The 18,630-nt window shown below is 37.6% G+C and overlaps 1 protein-coding gene across 1 annotated transcript in view; it reads right to left on the bottom strand.

The window, feature by feature from the left end:
* Window positions 1-268: 268 nt before the first annotated feature.
* slc2a15a (solute carrier family 2 member 15a) overlaps window positions 269-18,630 on the bottom strand; it is a 35,248-nt gene continuing 16,886 nt past the window's right edge. Inside the window, exons 8-12 of the mRNA XM_042433682.1 lie at window positions 12,583-12,693; window positions 12,324-12,425; window positions 10,598-10,673; window positions 3,548-3,675; window positions 269-2,316 (exon numbers count right to left, since the gene is read on the bottom strand). Of these exons, the coding sequence (XP_042289616.1) occupies window positions 2,062-2,316; window positions 3,548-3,675; window positions 10,598-10,673; window positions 12,324-12,425; window positions 12,583-12,693 (672 nt within the window). The 3' untranslated portion in view covers window positions 269-2,061. The remainder of the gene's footprint in view (window positions 2,317-3,547; window positions 3,676-10,597; window positions 10,674-12,323; window positions 12,426-12,582; window positions 12,694-18,630) is intronic.

The following is an 18,630-nucleotide window of genomic DNA, read 5'->3' as shown; positions in this document are numbered from 1 at the left end:
GCCGTCATTTCCACACCTCCCATTCACTTAAAACAACTAATTTTGGACTAAAGTGCAAAGTAAATTTGCATTCTTAACTGCTAAACTCTGTGGACTTTGTTACATTGTAAACCAAAAACCCATTAAATGATATAGTCCATCATATGATTTCTTACATTCCACACCAAGCTGTGGAGTCAATATTTTGTTATATAAAACATATTTAAGAATGTTATTGGAGAGATGGCAAATGTGTTTGAGAATAACTGTCAAAAAAAACAGTAAGACACAGTATTACAATATTATTTAATTCACGTAGTTATCTTTGAACACAATTAAAAAAAAAATGCTTATGTATATTTCCATGTATTGAAACAAACTGGGTTGCACAGTTTGTACAAAACACATTTTAGCACACTTTACTGTACAGACTTTACTGTACAGCACAGATAGTACAGAGTGCTCTGATACAGTCTGTTAAATGACTGAGTATTAAGAGCTGGTACAAGGATTTATATTTAACTACAAGTGAAACAATATTAACAAGTAATATAACTTTGCAACAAAAACAACATGACAGTCAAAAACATGCATAAATATTGGGATTTCACATTGTAGAGTATTTCTCACTGCAATATCCAAAATATTCAAAAATGTATTTTTAAAAGGTTAATTTCTGTCACTCATTGATACTGCACATACTTCATTTCCCACAAGCTCTGATCATTTTGTTGAGTCTACCCTTAAATTATATTTTTAATTGTTTGTGTGTTACTAAGCTGACATGTGGGACATGTGTATGTACAACTTAAGCACTGCTAGCATTCAAACAATGGATACAGGTACATGGTAGCTTGCAGCAAGCAGTGCACATTATATTACAAACACTACTACAATTAACATGACATTTTTTATTAAAGTGCCGTGATAGACACCCTCCCTCCACCCCCAGTAATACTAACCCATTGTGATAAGTGCCCGGAGATTAAAACTTGTCAAGCTATGCAACTGTTCTGTTCTGACACTGCCTCAGCACATCCTGGCTACTGTATCTATCTTTCTGACGTGCCCAGTGTGTACTGCAGGTGTCCACTGATTAAATGATGCAGAGCTCTGCTGCGTGCCAGTTATGCGTTGCACTTAATCACTGAGATCTGGAAACATGGTGACATCACTAAAATAAGAATGACGGGTCAAGAAAACATGAGCAGTCAGACAATCAGACAGGTGGGAAACAAATGTCTATCTAAACCACTTGGTGGTCAGACTGCAAGTGAGTAGAGCTGAAAAAATTCATTGATTAGTAAATTGACAGAAAAAGTATTGGTAACTCAACTTTTGATAATCAACCAAACATTCCTTTGTTCGGGCATCTAAATTGTGTGAATTGGTCACTTTTCTTTGTCTTATGTGATAGTAAACTGAATGTCTTTAAGTTTTGGATGGTTGGTCAGATAAAATAAGACATCTGATATCATCAACTTGGACTTTAGGAGATGGTGATGTGTATTTCTCACTAGTTTCTGACATTGTATGAACCAAACAATGAGTTTTCATTTAGAAAATAATCAGCAGATATTAATAGAAAATGAAAGTAATCATTCAAGCCTTAGTTGCATCCCTAAAAGAGAGTACACCTAAAATTTTGCTAATAATGCCTCATTCCTAGGTCTGTCAGCTGCGACTTTGCCTTCATTTTCTCTTTTAAATGAGTTGGACTAAGCTGGATGTTTATAAGTCTGATCATCTGACTGCTCATGTTTCTTGACTTATTGGACTTCTTTTCAGTGATGTTTCCATGTTCCTAGATCTAAACAATTACCTGGGTGAATACAGTGTTATGATTACTGAAAGCAAGGACATCTCCATAGTCCTAACTTTTCTTTAATGGCTTAGACTGACTAAAACATGAAATCGATAAGAAGTTGCACATTTCAGAACCACATAATGTACTGTTTATTCAGCAATGTTTTGAACCTGAGTATGATCCAAGTGAAACGTCCAGCTTTACCCGACCAGAGTAAGTGTTTGGTTAATGTGTACAATCTGGATCTGTAGTCCCAGCGAGAACCTGAATGTTCATTAAGGTACAGAGGAAGAGCTGTCGAACTCCAGTGATGTGTGTTCCAGGCCACCGTAGCCGTTCATCTTCTTTAGCTTCAGCTGGTCGACGTGGATCAGGCCCTGGGTCTCTAGAATGGCCTCCTTCTTAGAGAACATCCGGCTGATCTCCATGAAGGTCTTGTTTTTGGTCTCAGGGATGACAACGTAGACATAGACGGCCACAGACAGACAAATGCTGCCAAACACTAAGTAGCAGTACGACCCGGCTGACATCTATGTTTGGATGTGACAGATTGAGAGAAGGTGATAGAAAATTGAGTTTGAGACCGAGAGTCTGAGAATTGATTAACAGCATGTTTGTTTTCTAGAACTCAGTGCATGAGAGAAGCGATCTATGAAGCATTTAATCCAAAGAGGAAAGAGTTTAACTCTGTTCAAACTCAAAACAGACCAAAGCTGAAGAAAAAGGATGAGAATTTATGCTGTCATAGGTTAATATGGAGCAGACTTGATGCAAGGAGAGGTTAGACTGTTTACACTGAGAATCCGGTGCTGTTTGGTATCAGCCTATAGTCATTACAACATTATAATGTAAGTGAGGCAAATGAATAAACATCACTGGAGCAGTGTTTTCACTGCCTCATCCTTCATGATTCATCTCCACCAAACAGGAGTCTGAGGCAGTTCCTGTTGGGGACCAGATGATCATGTGGGATGCCCTCTCTGTTCCTCATGAGCTTGACAATTGCAGGTAATTTAAATAGCCAGCTCAGATTGGCCAGTTACTACACTATTTCTATGGCTTACTGTTACATGCTCAACACAAACATGCCTGCATGCTTCAGGCTTGTGACACATAAGAGACTTGGTATATTTTTGTGTCATTACATTGCCTTGCAGCACACCTTCTCCTCCAGTTATGTGACTGCAAAATCAACAGATTCCAGATTTAAAGGGTTTTGGAAAGGACAAACAAATGGTGTTGTTCTGACCACAGTAGCTGATTAGAAAACACTTCTATGTGTTGTTCTAGAGCGCATGGACAAATGACATATTTTGTCATGGTGAGGATTTGCTGGAAGTACCTGTCTAATGTTGCTGTGGTGATATCAATGGGTGAAGTCTAAAACTTAGAAGGAAAGGTTCACAATTTTTCAAGTGTGTCTTAAAACAACAGTCAGGTATGTACTTGATTTGAATCATTTGGACGCTAAAGCTTCATATTAGCTTCGGATGAACTTTTAAATACATTTTTGCACAGAAGGAGGACTGTAGATATTGTCCCCCATCACTACATTGTAAGCGCATTATGAATGAATCTTCTAATGGTCAGTAAGAAGAGGAGGAATGATTATGTCAAGAAAATCTATTTCAATGTTCATTTTGGCTCATGACTGTTGTTTTAAGACATACTTGAAAAGATGTGAACCCTACCTTTAACCCCTTGCATCAAGTATAAATGAAGCTTAAAGCTCATGCAGGGCAGCACAGCAAAGGCTTTCACCTGTAAGAAGGGGAAGACGAAGCCCACTGTGAAGTTGGACAGCCAGTTGAGTGATCCTCCTACGATATAGGCTGCTGGGCGGTGGGACTGTTTAAACAGCTCTGCTGTGATCAGGAAGGGAACCCCCGCTGGAACAGGAACAAAGCAGAAATAAATGAACACAAATCACACAGTTGTTTAATGCTGTTGTGGTGAACTCTGAACTCATTTAAAGGGTTACCCCAGCCATTTAGTATTATTCTTTCATAAAGGAAGGTGACTCACAAAAGATAGATTTTAAAAAGACTGAATGGGCGCCATTTTTAGTCTGGTATCCAGCTCTTATAATACATCCATGGGACGGGTGCCTGCTGTCCTCCGCAGGGCGGGATTCTTACATCGATTTAATGTACCTCATTTTTTTTCATGCTAATCTATGATTGGCCAAAACACGTAAAATGACGCGCCAAGGGAGAACGTCCTCCCTAACCAATCAACAACCAGAATGCAACATTCACATTGCGTTGGTCCAATGATAGTTTCTAGATGTCATCTTCAATTCTCTCCACTGTAAGGCAGAGTAACAGCAGTAGATAACGAGCAGTAGATAGCTCCTTGCATTAGCCAACGCAACAGTTGGCTTGTTGTAGCAGCCTGAAGGACTCTTTATACATCCAAGGAAGGACTGTTAAGGACTGATGTTGCTAACAGGAGAATGGATTTGGACTGTGTGGCGCAGCAGCGGCAGGATGCTACTCACTCATTCATTTAGAATTCAACAACCACTCAATTTTTAATTGAATGATTAGTGATTGAATGTGCAGGAGGTCTGGGTGCTTGCTTGTGACAATTTCTTCAGTTTGTTTTTAAGCTGAGTCGTATATTAAGTAATAAGTTTAAAGTTACTAGAAGAGCAAGTGTAACTAGTGGTGTAATGCATCATAGTTGATCCGTGATTCGTACGGATCGCCCCCCACGGTTCGGAATGCATCTGAACTGCGGATCAATTGCAAAATTTAATGTCTCATTTAAGGCAAAGTAAACAAACTGCTGTAAGTATAAGTCATGGACAGAAAGCATGTTGCTAACAGGGATTTTGAAGAGCAACGATCAAACCAGCATCTAACGGGTCCAAAGTGACATTTGCAGGTACGTTTACCTGCTGTTTAATGTGCTGCAGCTGAGCAGCTAATTAGCAACGTAGCTGCTAGTGGTGAATGCTAGTTTTTTGGCTCGTTCAACAAGCTGCAGGACAAGACTGTATTCATGTTTGTAAGTTATCATCAAGTTTTGATGATGTGGACACAGGCTGTTTCATTCACTACTGTGTTTAAAAGAGGAAGGTATCATGCTTCATATTGCAATTTAATTTAACAATAATTGAGCATTGAATATTTTATATATTTTAAGATTTTATTTGAACATTGGACATCTTAAATGTTTTCATTTAAGACCATGGGCAAAAGTTCGATCCGAATCGTGAGTTTTGTGATCCGTTGCACCCCTAGTGTTAGCATATCAGCTTTGTAGACTATATTTTGTGTCGTGCACATTGATAAGAGTGTGTAAGTCATGTATTTGATACATGCATTAATACTTTCTGATGTGAACCTACACTTTTAGATCTGTGAATGTTTTTAGTGTTCAGTCTTTCTAATATTCAGCACTGATCTGTTCCTGTATCAGATTATAAGCTTTGTGGTACTTTATATATTTCTGTATACTAAGAAAGTACATAGGAAACACGTGTAAATCATGTGATATGTTGTCTGTTTTTGATTCTATAATTCTATAAATTTGAATTTCACTTTGTTGGTAAAATGACACATTCTGAACCACTCCACGGCTAAAATGAGCATTTCTTTGTTTAGAAACAGTATGTTTATGCTGAATGTCTTTAAATAAGCAGCCTTTTCACCACTCAAGTGTTTTCGTTTTTGAAAGCAAATTGATTTATTGGCCAATAAAATTGGGGGACAATGATATAGTTTGATGCGGTTTGTTGTAAGATTCCATGTTGGTTTTCCTCTTGTCCCCCCTTTTTTGAGTCACCAGCCACCACTGGTCCCTAGTCTGGTCAAGCTCCAAAAACACTGAATCCAAAAGAAGAAAAAAACAAAGTTCTGATACAAAAATCTGTTTAGAAGCAAAAATCACAATTTGATGGAGCTGTTAACAACTCAGACATCTGACTACCCCGACTACACACTGCTTTTTGTAAGAGGTCAAAAGCCAAAAAGGTTGGAAACCACTGGTTTCATCTTTAACAATGTGTTGTATTTTAAAACCTTGTTATATTATCCATTGTGTCAAATCTTCATCTGAACAGTAACTAAAGCTGTCAAATAAATGTAGTGGAGTAGAAAGTACAATATTTCCCTCTGAAATGTAGTGGAGTAGAAAGTACAATATTTCCCTCTGAAATGTAGTGGAGTGGAAGTATGAAGTAGTATCACATGGAAATACTCAAGTAAAGTACAACTACCGCAAAATTGTACTTAAGTACAGTGCTTGAGTAAATGTACTGGTCTTTGGGCCACATGGAAGTAGAAGGGGGTTTTCATTCTTTAGAAGTACATTTGTTTCCACCTTGTCTTTAATAGAAAGGGAGTGCCGATTTGTCTCCAAACAGGATACTGTATGTCAAACCCAGGACTTCAGTCAGGAGTTCAGAATGCGTATGAAAAATAGGTGCTCTACTTTTAATAAGCCTATTACACAATTCAAAAAAGGCAACATTAGCTGCTTGTATTTGAGGCATACCATTCTACTGATGACAGGGTGAGTGTGGAATATATTATTAATGTCCATGATTTGATTATTCATGTTCATTCATCATCTTTCACACCAATAAGGCCTATGAAAGGCTAATTAGGGATAAACAGAATCAGCCAATCATGTGAGGGCCAGGCCAGCATGTGGATGGGAGAGTCATATATCAAACATGCATATTACTAACATTATATTATTATATTCTATCATTAAAACAACATTATTTGTCTCTCTTACAGGAATCATAGAGCCAGACTACATGGGTTTCTCAGCATGCATAATTGCATACAGAAAAATAAATAGCCATATTTATCACTCAGTGTAAGATGCTTTGGGAAAGAGTTAGATAAAATGTAGGTACAAAATCACTTACATTTACACATTTACATTATGTTATTCTTGCGGCCATTAATACTTGTAAATATTATTAATTCACATATCTGACAATTTATATGTAAAAATAAAATTAAATAGCTTGAGCTGCCCCCGAAATTACAGTAAATTTGGAATCTATCTTTAAATTAGAGATCCCTTTAAGAATTTCTTAGGTATGATGGCCAGGGGGCGCCATTTCATAACACAAAGCACTCTGAGCTACTGCTGACTCAGTAAATACTGCATTCTATCAGGGGGAGAGTGGAGAAGTCCAACATAAGGTGCAGAATATAGTAAAGTGAAAAAAAGATCTAAAAATCCCTTTACAGTTTAGTTATCAGATCAAATTGAAATCCACTCCATGTAAAAGGGTAGCTCCACTCAAATGATCAAAATAACACACTCCCCTCCAATGTTTTCTCTCCACGCAGGTAGTATTTGTTTACTTGTCCAGGTTTTCAGATATCTGTCTCTGAAATTTCTGCCTCCACTCTAATACAATGGAGGAGAATGGGATTTAGTTTGTTGTGCTCAAAACATTGAAACATGACATTTCAAAAAGTAAACAGTAACATGTCCCTGTTACTCTGGATAATCCACAGAACACACTGAGCTGTAATGATTAGTTGATTGACAGAAAATTAAACGGCAACTATTTGGATGGTTGATTCATCTTTTTAGTCATTTTTTTACGCAAAATGCCAGAAAGTCACTGGTTTCAGCGTCTCAAATGTGAATATTAAAGTCTTTTATAATAGCAAATGAGATATCTATAGACTATTGGTCAAACAAAACAAGAAATTTGAAAATAATAATGTGAGCTTTGGGAAATTGTGATGTTTTATTAGTTTTGGACATTTTATGAACCATATGATAAATTGATTGAATGAGGAAAATATTAAACAAATTAAGTGATGATGAAAATGATCAGTATTTGCAGCCAGATGATGTGTTTTGTGTCACCCAGTGGACTTTTGCAAATGAGCGGGGAGCTCTGGGTGCAGGCAACATGGAGGGAAGTTAAAAACTGTTCAATTTTCTGACTTATCTGGAATCAGTAGAAATGCTTTTCCCATTCATACCTCTGACACCATGTAATATGATGAGTAACCAGAATAAAATGATACCCTCGAGCAGTTAATGCCATGCATGAGGTGAACATGGCAACAGGTACACTGTCTATGATGTCCTGTTTACAGTATTGAAAGATATCAGTTTCCAATGACGACTTCTTAGATGGTCCTGTGTACCGTCATCATTGTGCGACACTGTGTGGTTGGTTGCTGCTTGATCGTTGCCACATATTTTGCTCTTTTTAGTTTTTAACTACTCTTCTACAATGTGTTTTCTATGATTTTTTTTTACTTTTAATTGATTTCTAACAGACTGACCAGAGTGCCACCCTTTGATACATGTAAAGAGCATGTTACACTTGAATCATCTCAAGACTTTAAAGTACGCCACAGACTCAGACTGTTGCATTTAAACATCAGAGGCCTGCTCCCAAAAATGGACTATATCCACATTTTGATAAATGAAACTTTCCCAAATCTTCTTGTTCTGTCTGAAACATGACTTTCCCCTAAGATCTCAAATAATGACATTACTATAGATGGATACAATGTTTTTAGATGTGGTCTAAGAAGTAAGGGAGGCGGAGTTGTGATCTATGTAAAAGACTACCTCACCGTTCACAAATCACCTTGGACCATTGTTTGGTATCTATCACCCCCCTTCAGCACATTTTGATGCTTTGGAGGACATTGCAAAGCTCTGGTCACTGTATGCCTCTGAATTAATAATAATGGGGGATCTTAACCTGGACTGACTCTCTGACAACTCTAACAAATTAAAACAACAGTGCCTGGAACTTAATTGTTTTCAGCTCAAAAACAAACCCACCAGACCAAATGTCAAAAATCCTCTTAACTCCACATTGATTGATATGATATTTGCTAAAAGACCACACAAATACCCTGCATCTGAAGTTTTTGCCCTTGACGTTAGTGATCACTGCCCCATTGCCTGTGTCAGAGACACCAAAATCCCTAAATCTCAATCTCAAATTACCACCACAAGAAATTATTAGAATTTTAATCTTCAGGATGTTGTAACTGTGTTGTCCATCTTGTCCATCTCTGACACTGATAATACTTTCTCTATTACTGATCCTGCCGTGGCACTGAAAACTTTTAATGTTATTGCTGACAGACATGCCCCTTATATAAAAAACATATAATTAAAAACAGATACAGTCCTTGGTTGTCCCCACAACTCTCCAACACCATCCACAACAGAGACAAAGCCTTGACCAAGGCTAAATTTTGGAACTCTATAGTATCTCTTAAGAATTCAGAGTCATGTCTCCCACCACAAATCAAATCTGGTCATATTTCCAATAGATGATTCATAGTTGAAGCTTTTAATCACCATTTCTTCTCCTCTTTTATTTAATAATATGTCTGCAGATTCAACTGTAGACAATTACCATATCTGTCCAACAGAGAGTCCCCAAAGCCTCAGCTTCTTCTGACTGCAAATTTTCTTTTTGTTTGGAAGCAGTGTAGATGTTCACAAAGCTCTGCTTAGGTTAAAAGCATGCAAAGACAGTGGCACAGATAATCTTGACCCATATCTTCTTCATCTAAGTGCACCCTTAATCTGTCCACATTTAGCACATATTTTTAACCAAACCTTTTTAACAGGCTGTTTCCAGCTTTGTGGAAAAGTGCCTTAGTAGTACCCTTACACAAAAGTGGTGATGTCTCTGAACTACTCTCCAATATCTAAACTTTCTGTCTTAGAAAAAATCCTAGAATTGTTGTTTAATTTACAACTATGAGCCTTTATTGATTCACTAAACTTACTACAGCCACAACAGTCTGGTTTTCGCCTGGGTCACAGCACAATTACAGCTGCAGTTTTTAGTCACTGACAACATCCTCTCCTTCCTGAATAAAAAAAAACAATTTTGTGCAGTTCTCTTCATTGACCTCTCAAAAGCATTTGATATTGTTGATCATAAAATCCTACCTCATAAACTACAGTCAATAGATTTAGATGAAGCCATGCTTAATTGGTCCCACTCTCACATTGCAGAGAGAGCTCAGACTGTTGTTGCTGATGGTACTCAGTCAAGCCTTCTTACCATCAGAAATGGGGTGCCACAGGGGTCTATCCTTGGTCCACTGCCGTTTACATTATATATAAATAACAGATATGCAGAAAAGACCAAGTACATGGTATTCTCCACCTCCATCAGTGACTCTGCCGTATCCTGTCGATAAAACTTTAAATGGCACCCATACTACTCTTGCTGAGTCATGCAAATACTTACATTTGACTCAGAGAATATAAAATCAAACTAGGCTTCTTGTACAGAATTAAAGGTTGTCTGTCCTCTTCCAGCTGTAAGACTATTGTCAACGTTCATGTCTGTCCTTGACTATAGAAATATTCTGTATTGTCATGTTGCCCCATCAACACTTCAGCAGTTAAACCCTGTGTATCATAGTGCTTTACACTTTATTACAAATGACAAATTTTTAACTCATCATAGTTGAATGTTTCTTGTTCTCAAGTCTCTCTTGGAAAAGAGAGATTAATCTCAATGAGATTGCCTGATTAAATAAAGATAAATAAGAAAAATAAAATAAATAAAGAATATCAGTAGTGCATAACAATACAGGAGGTTCCACTATCAAATGTGTTTCTGCTACACAGCATTAGACATTAGACAATGAAGTTGTTGCTGGAGTTTTGACCTCTTTAGACTTCTTTCCTTTCTCTGTGCACCTTGGAAGTAGGTGAAGTTGTGCCAGAAACCCCTACTCTGCATCTGCTACACAGCATTAATAAGGTTTATATCCTCACAAGGGCTGAGTGAGTGTAACTTGTCCTTTAACATGCTAAAGATCAACTTGCCTGGACCGATGCAAAAGCCAGCGATGATGCCGACCACACAGCAGACACTGATGTAGCGCATAAATGATAAGTGAGCCTGCGGGGAGAAGAAACAGCATGAGTCAGTATGATAACATTTAGTTATTATCTCTGATGAGAAAGTTGACTTCATTCTTTTCCAACAGCCTAAATCACTGGCCCACAGGGCAAAGCAGGAATACAGTGACTTCTGCCAACTGAGACAGAAACAGGCACAGCTGTTCATCCCACTCTCATTCCCCTGTTTAACATCTGGGGTGTGCTCCATTTGTCTTTCCTGCTGCTTGTTTCTTCCCCTCCCTCACGTCCACTTGTCTCCTATCAGGAAGTGACGAAAGGAAGGGAGGAAAGTGACAAAAAAAGGGATGGAAGTGAAGACAACTGGTCACAGTTACATAAAATTTTACTTCAAAAAGATGGATCATAAAGGTGTGTGTTGCCAAGTGCATATAAAAACTATGTGCCTGTGTCAGGATTGTATTTTTCCCATCATAGTCAACTTGTAGGTACTAGGACCAATATTTCACCTTAGAGAACAACCCAATTGCCAGAACAAAACGTTGGAATGTTTCTGCAAACCACAGAAACGTTGAATATATATGTTTCAACATGTGTAATATGTGTCATATCAACATTTCTACCAAACGTAGCATATTAACATTTCTATTCATTGAACAATGATGTTTTATGGTGTGACAATGCTATGGTTAAAGTCTGGTTAGGTTTAGGCACTAAGACCACTTGGTTAGGGTTAGGGAAAGATCATGATTTGGGTTAAAATAAAATAAAAAATAAAATAAAAACAACTGCAAATGTCCCGACGTCTCGCTAAAAACACCCACCTGCTTTTGTCAGTTGAAACGGGAAGTGGGCATTGGTTTCGAGGTGGTCTTGAACCGTACTCTCTGCTTATTTCCAACTTTCTGCCAAGAAACTTACTAACCATCCACCTACCCCTCCTCCTCCTAACAGGAAAGTCAGCTAGCAGTTATCGTATTAGTTAACAGATCATGAATGACAATGTAGTAAAACACAGCTTTTGTAATATAAAATATGTCTTCATAGGAGAAGTTAGATTTTCTGACATATACTGTACATTAATAAACACTGTCCTTATATCAGCTCACAGCTATGTTATTATAACCCATTTATTAAATGTTTGTATTCTGCTTATAAATACTAATAGGGAAGAATTAAAGTTACATCGGTGGAAATTGAAAATTTACAAATTTAACCATCACAAAGAGCTGTATGCACATTGTCTCAGATACATTATTTTGTCATGATGTCACTAGAAGGAGGCTTTAAACACTGTTGATGTTCAAGGGCACACTAGTAGTTGCTGAGATAGAATGTTTCCTTTTTCATTTGCTTCTTACCCACATCTCCTCTGCTTTCCACTGGAAATGGTTTGTGTTTTGAAACTGTGTTTAAGGAACTCACAATAGTCATGTTTCCATCACTTCAGATGTAATTACATTGACTAAAATTCATTTCCTGGAGGCTTACCCTAATCCTAACCCTAAACTAACTCCCTAACAGTTACCTTACCTTTCCTTAAACCAAATCTTCACTCTAAAATTAATGATTCAGTTATGTTACTTTATTTTGTCCCCAAAAGGGAGGCAAGTGCCCACATGACTGTGTAAACAGATTTATAACTCCACAACATGAGGAATACCTGGTATAAACACACACACACACACACCTGTAAAATGAGGGATAATGTGATTCCACCGCTGCAGATTCCCATCATAGCGAAACCCCCGATCATGAGAGGCCTCCTGCCCAGTTTCTCTATGGTGAAACACTGCAGGACACAGTCACAGCTCATATAAGGATACACACTTCAGATACAGGAACATATTCCTCAGTGCCTGAGGTTAATATAAAGAAAGAAACCACTCCAATAAAAATGGGGAACACCATTTACAGTACAATCACACCTCTCTAATCTGTAATCTTACCCCAATAAGTCCAGCGATGATTTCTATTATTCCTGTGCCTGCTGTGGTATACTGGATCTCTGGTGCAGGGATTCCTGCATTCTCAAATATGTCATTGGTGTAGAACCAGATCTGTGTTGGAAAAACAAGCATTTAAAGATCAGTGAGCTGAAATCCATCTCCACAGTCTGACATGTTATGATTATAATGTTGAGGAGCAGTAGCTCTCTCTGTAGCTACTGTACCTTTCTCTAAAACAACAGTTTGATTCACTCTGATAAAATATTAATAAACCTAATGAATTATTTCTCATGTTTAGTTTAAATAGTTTGTACTAACACTATTAATAAAACTATTTTTAAAAAAGAAATCTTGATTACAAAGCTTTATCATTTTCATCTTAATTATACTGCTTTCTACAAATGCTGGGCACCCCAAACATCCAAAAATCCAAGCGACATGCATTGCTGTCTGCCACACAGTATCTTTTTTTAAATCTTTTTTGATACATGTAGGACATTTAATGTCAAATTGTGTCTTTATGAGAAGGAAGTTCACCACGTCTGATGTAAACAAAGACACACAATGGAATAGGGAAAGAGAGCACTGCAAAATGAAATATGTGAGATGAAGGCCAAATCTGAAATTGTGAAGAAAGTATTGTTGAAATATTGGCAAAATAGATCTTGAAAATATTTTTTCAAGAAACTAAGGGCAAGACAAAGCTCTGCCAGCAGTAAAAGTTGAACACCTATTTATTTTATCCTATCCTAGTTTTTATCCTGAAAGTTTTGCATTCCTTCTCTAAACAATAAAACATAGGACAATTCTTTAAAAACCCCAGATTATGTCCAACAATTTTTTAAATTCTTTAAAAGATTCTTACTTTCTGCAATATCTGCACACCTGACCCATAAATAGAATGGGATTAAAAGTCAAGATATCTCAACCTCTGCGGTTTTGATTTTGACCGTTCTTTTAAAATCTGTGTCTTGTGAATATGAAATCACTGGACATAACAGAAAATGTTGAAGCAACTCCGGGCTGGAAAAAAATGAAACATGGAGCATGGTGGTAGAACAACAACTCTAGTGACAAACGCAAGCTTATAAATCCTTGAAGGATAATTCCGGTGATTTTCTATATTTTTATATTTTTCTTATTGTCAACAAATCTTGTGCAGAGCCAAATCAACAATGAACTGATCTACTAACAAGTATTCTGTCTGCATCCAAAGCCTGATATATCTTATTCCTCTGTGCTGTAGACAAAAAGCCATTGTTTTCAAAAAATATTAATCAGACATCGATGACCAACAGTGTTGCACTAGGTGACATGTTCCCTCATTCTGAATAAAATGGTTAGTTGTCTTTTCTGTATATGCAGTGTGTAGTTTTATTGGTTTTTATTATATATTGCATGGATGACTGGATTTATACTTTATAGTATGGTTTTATGGACTTATTTATTGTTGGATGGTTTGATCGATTTGTCATTTACCATTGCATCTTTGTTATGTTTGGACTGAGGATCAAGGTGATCAAAGCCAGCTGTGACTAAGTGGACCACATTGTCCACACAGCTCAGGATTGGCTGAAACATGACACGTGTGTTTTTGAGTAGACTATGCGTCTGAGACAGGTGCAGGAGAAACCAGGAAGTGGAGAGAACACAGTCACTGGTGGCCAACAAAGTGGGGAACACAAGACATTGAACTGAGTTTGGACCGCAGAGTCCAAGAAGAACCCTGATGATGAAAGACATTAGTGCTGTTGTTGACCTCCTTTTGAGGAGGTGAAGCAACACACAAAGGACCAGATGGATGGTCGTTGACAAGCCTGCCGTGACGCAGAGGCAGAAAGACTTGATTTAACACCTGCTATAAGCAAAGAAAAGGGAAGCAGCCAAGTAACCCAACCTTGTGTGTGAGGATACTTGTGTACCCATGACTGAGGATGCTTCTCTTCTCCCCTTCCTGAACAATTTTATTGCCTGTTGAGGTATTGGACTCTGCTTTCGCCATTTTAAAGGACAGTTTTTAACTGTGTTTTTATTCATAGCCTCCTACGACAACCTCGATACTGGGTACATTTTAGTCATTTTACAGACGTTTTAAATAGAACTCCTTTCTAGTTTATCACATTTTATTCTTTTTACATGGCTGTCTTGTATTTTTATTTTAGCCTGGGATTATTTTTACTGTCATGTGATATTTTATTAGTCTTAATAAATTAAAGTTCTCCTGCAACTGTTCAACATTTCTTAAGTGGAAGTATTTTGCTGGTATACTAAAAGAACCTCACACTGTTGTGTGACACTTTCAGTATTTGCAGTGTTTCTCTGTAAGTGCATGTGTTTAACAAACTGGTGGAGATATTTTCTTCCTGTGGTTTGTCTACATGCATGTGTTTTCTGAAGTTGCAGTGCGTTGAGCTCTCAGGGCCACCGTAGAAAACAGTTGCATGCTGCTACTGGTAACCAGGTTGATGACAACGCTGAGACTGAGCCACTGATCTGTCCTTGCTTGTCTATTATCATTTCCAATTAGCTAAAATAACACACTATCAACATTAGTAGTAGTTTATACCTGTAGTGTACTGGTGGTGTCTTATGGAATTGGGACACACTGCATGTTCTATCGCTACAATTATACCCCCGGAAGCCTTAAAACCAAAGCTAGCTAGTTGCATGGTATCTTTGAACGGTTTTAAGGATGGGTGAGAAGCAAATGTAAAACATTACTCCCTATAATGTGACATATGCCTAGAGAAGAAAACAATTGCGTAAAAGTCTAAATGAGAGAAACATTTAGGACTTGAGGGCCGCACAGGTGGTGCAGCATTGCCACAGAGAGACAGCAGTCATTTGCTCACATTCAATTTAATTCAATTTGATGCTTTAGGGGAAGCAGGACAGGACAGGAGGTGTATTAACTGGAGACAGCAGACGGTGATGGTTAGAGGACCAGGTAGATGAGTACACCAACACATGGTTGGCATAAACTGTTACACACACACAAAGTCCTGTAGTGTTCCAGGAACTGTGCCAAGGCTTGCCAACTGTCACATGCACTTACTGTAGGCCTAAAAATCATCTCAAGCATCTGCCACATCGCAGTCACCATTACTATTATCATCACATCAATGGAGTCGAGAATATTGTTAACATAATCTCAAGTATTGTTTGTCATTGTTAGAACTGTCACCATGATCATCCTCACCAAAATCATCAACCTCAGGAATTATTGTGATCATGCTTGTCAGCATCTTAAGTATGCACACCACCTCAATCACTGCCATCATCATCATCATCATCATCATCATCATCACGGCCATCATTACTAATTATTATCATCATCATCGTCACTGTTGTTGCCATTGTGAGGTATAATAATCAACTTTATTGCCATCACTATCTCTGTTATTACTATCATCTTCATGTTCACAAAAATTAAAAGCATCTCAATCATTGTCACCAAAATGACTTTCATCATCAGCATCATCATCACTATCCTAATTATCATTGTTGATCATCATCATTGTTGCCGTCAGTCACAATAATCATCTTTATTATTATCACCATCCCGCTGTCATTTTTATCATCATGGTCACCAAAATCACCTTCATCCCCAGAACTGTCATTATCATCATTGTCACCACCACTGACAAATATCATCATTCTCATTCTCAGTATTGCTGTTTTCATTACCACCATCATCATCACCATCACCAATGGTAACAATATAATCATCATCTTCATCATCATCATCACACTATTCTAATTATTCTCATCATTGATCATCATTATCACCATCACCCTCTTTGTTGCCACATCATCAGCTTCATCACCATTATGGATTACCTTATCATTATTAATACTAACATATTACCATGCTCATCCTCATAAGAGCTGCTTTTTATCATTTACCATCAGCATCATCATCACCACCCCCATCACCACCAATATCACCATAATCACCATCATCACTACTGTAAGTATTGTAAGTATTATTATCATCACTGTTTTTGTCATTGTCAAGCATACTAATCATCTTGGTCATAATTATTACCATCTATCATCATATTTTATCCCTTTCATCATTATCATCATCATCACTGATGATACTCACTGATGAATATTGACTTTAATTAAAATTAAAGTCAAGTCAAGTTAAAATTAAATTAAACTGTATACTATATATACTCTATATTATCATTCTCATTACAGTATTCCTGTTTTCATTATCAAAAAAATATCATCACCACTGCTAATATCACCATAATTGTTCTCATCCCCAGTGCTGTTTTCAGTATGTGCATGTTTCAGCACTGCTCCACTTTGTTTAGTTAGAGCTAATTAGCAGCTAAAAATACAGCCTGGAGAAGGGCGTGCTAATGAGTTCAGGTCCAGCGCTTACAGTATGCACTTTCTGGCCCGGGCACCCTGGTAATCATTTGAATAATTAATGAATCTCTGGGGCATAATTCAGAGAGGGAATTTGGCTAATCATATCGGTGGAAAAATGATGACACTAGCTTTTGGCTTTATGCACAAGATCACACGAGGCTTATAAAACAATGAGGGATCATTTAGGCCTGTTTTCATCTCAGTGTCTTTGTCTAATAAGCTAGATCAATCAGATGAAAGAGCTGTAGAAAAAGGCGGAGTGGATGAGGTGGACAAAGGGGGTGAAAAGGCAAAAGGAGAATGATGTGAGATTAAATGTTGCTGAAAGAGATAAAGTGCCAATGAAAAGAGCCAGAACTAACTGAAACATCTGATGCTGTTTCATCAGGAGTTTTTGCCAGTTTGTGCTGCTCATCACTGTAGCCTTAAGACTCCATTTACCAGACACCATTTGGCAGCCAACACCTGATGGTAAGCATGCACAAACAGGGGATGGAGACAGAATACGTTTGTTTATACTGTTATAAAGCAAACACCTGCCAAACCTCCGAATGCCCTCTAGACAATAACAGTTTATACAATTGGTGTATTTTGGACCCCTTTTAGAGAAATGCTAGAATAGTGAAATGTTACATTGGTAGAGGTGTGGACTCAAGTCACATATCTTAGACTTACCTCAGACTCAAGTCATGAATCTGATGACTTAGACTTGGTTTGACAAAATCAACAAAAGACTTGCAACTCGATACCAGTGACTGGTGACTTCAGTTCAACTTTTAGCTTTTTGACTTGCAATGACTTGATACCCTCTTCCAAGCACAAAGACTGGAAATTGCATTTAAAAAGTGTATTATGTGTAAGTCTATAAGTGTGTTTCTTCATTTTTATGACAACTAATATTTTGTGATTCAATTCATCAGGCATCAGCAGCATTTGTGTTGTGCTGAGGGAAAGGTGGGGAAAAGAAGAAGAAAAAGAAGAATCTTTATTTGGATAGCACTTTTCAAAACCAGGGTGACAAAGTGCTTCACAAAGTGCAAATGCAATTTTAGAATTCTGCATAAATATGACCTAAAACATGATCAGATATTTACACAAGTCCTAAAACTAGATATAGTGAACCCAATTAAACAAATGAGACAAAAAAATAATTTTTTTCATCTTTTTCATTTATTTATTGAGGGAAATTATATATTACATATTTGTGGGAGGCAAAAGTATGTGAACCCTTGCTTTCAGTTACTGGTGTGACCCCTTTTGCAGCAATAACGTCAATCAAACATTTCCAGTAACTGTTTATCAGCCCTGCATTTCAGCTTGGAATTTTAGCCCATTCCTCCTTACAGAACAATCTCAACTCAGGGATGATGTGGGCTTCTTTGCATGATCTACATGCTTCAGGTCCTTCCACAGCATTTCTTTAGGATTAAGGTCAGGACTTTGACTCGGCCATTCCAAAACATTATCTTTCCTCTGCTCTAACCATTCTTTGTTAGAATGACTTGTGTGTTTAGTGTTGTTGTCTTACTGCATGACACACTTTCTGTTGAGCTTCAGTTCACAGACAGATACCTTGACATTTTCCTGTAAAATGTGCTGGTACAACTCAGAACTCATAGCTCCATCAATGATTGCAAGCTGTCCTGGTTCAGAGGCATCAAA

This window comes from Thunnus maccoyii, chromosome 14 (genome assembly GCF_910596095.1).
Source record: "Thunnus maccoyii chromosome 14, fThuMac1.1, whole genome shotgun sequence".
Taxonomy (NCBI): domain Eukaryota; kingdom Metazoa; phylum Chordata; class Actinopteri; order Scombriformes; family Scombridae; genus Thunnus; species Thunnus maccoyii.
The sequence above is the reverse complement of the archived record's forward strand: the minus strand, read 5'-3'. Positions and strand labels throughout refer to the sequence as shown.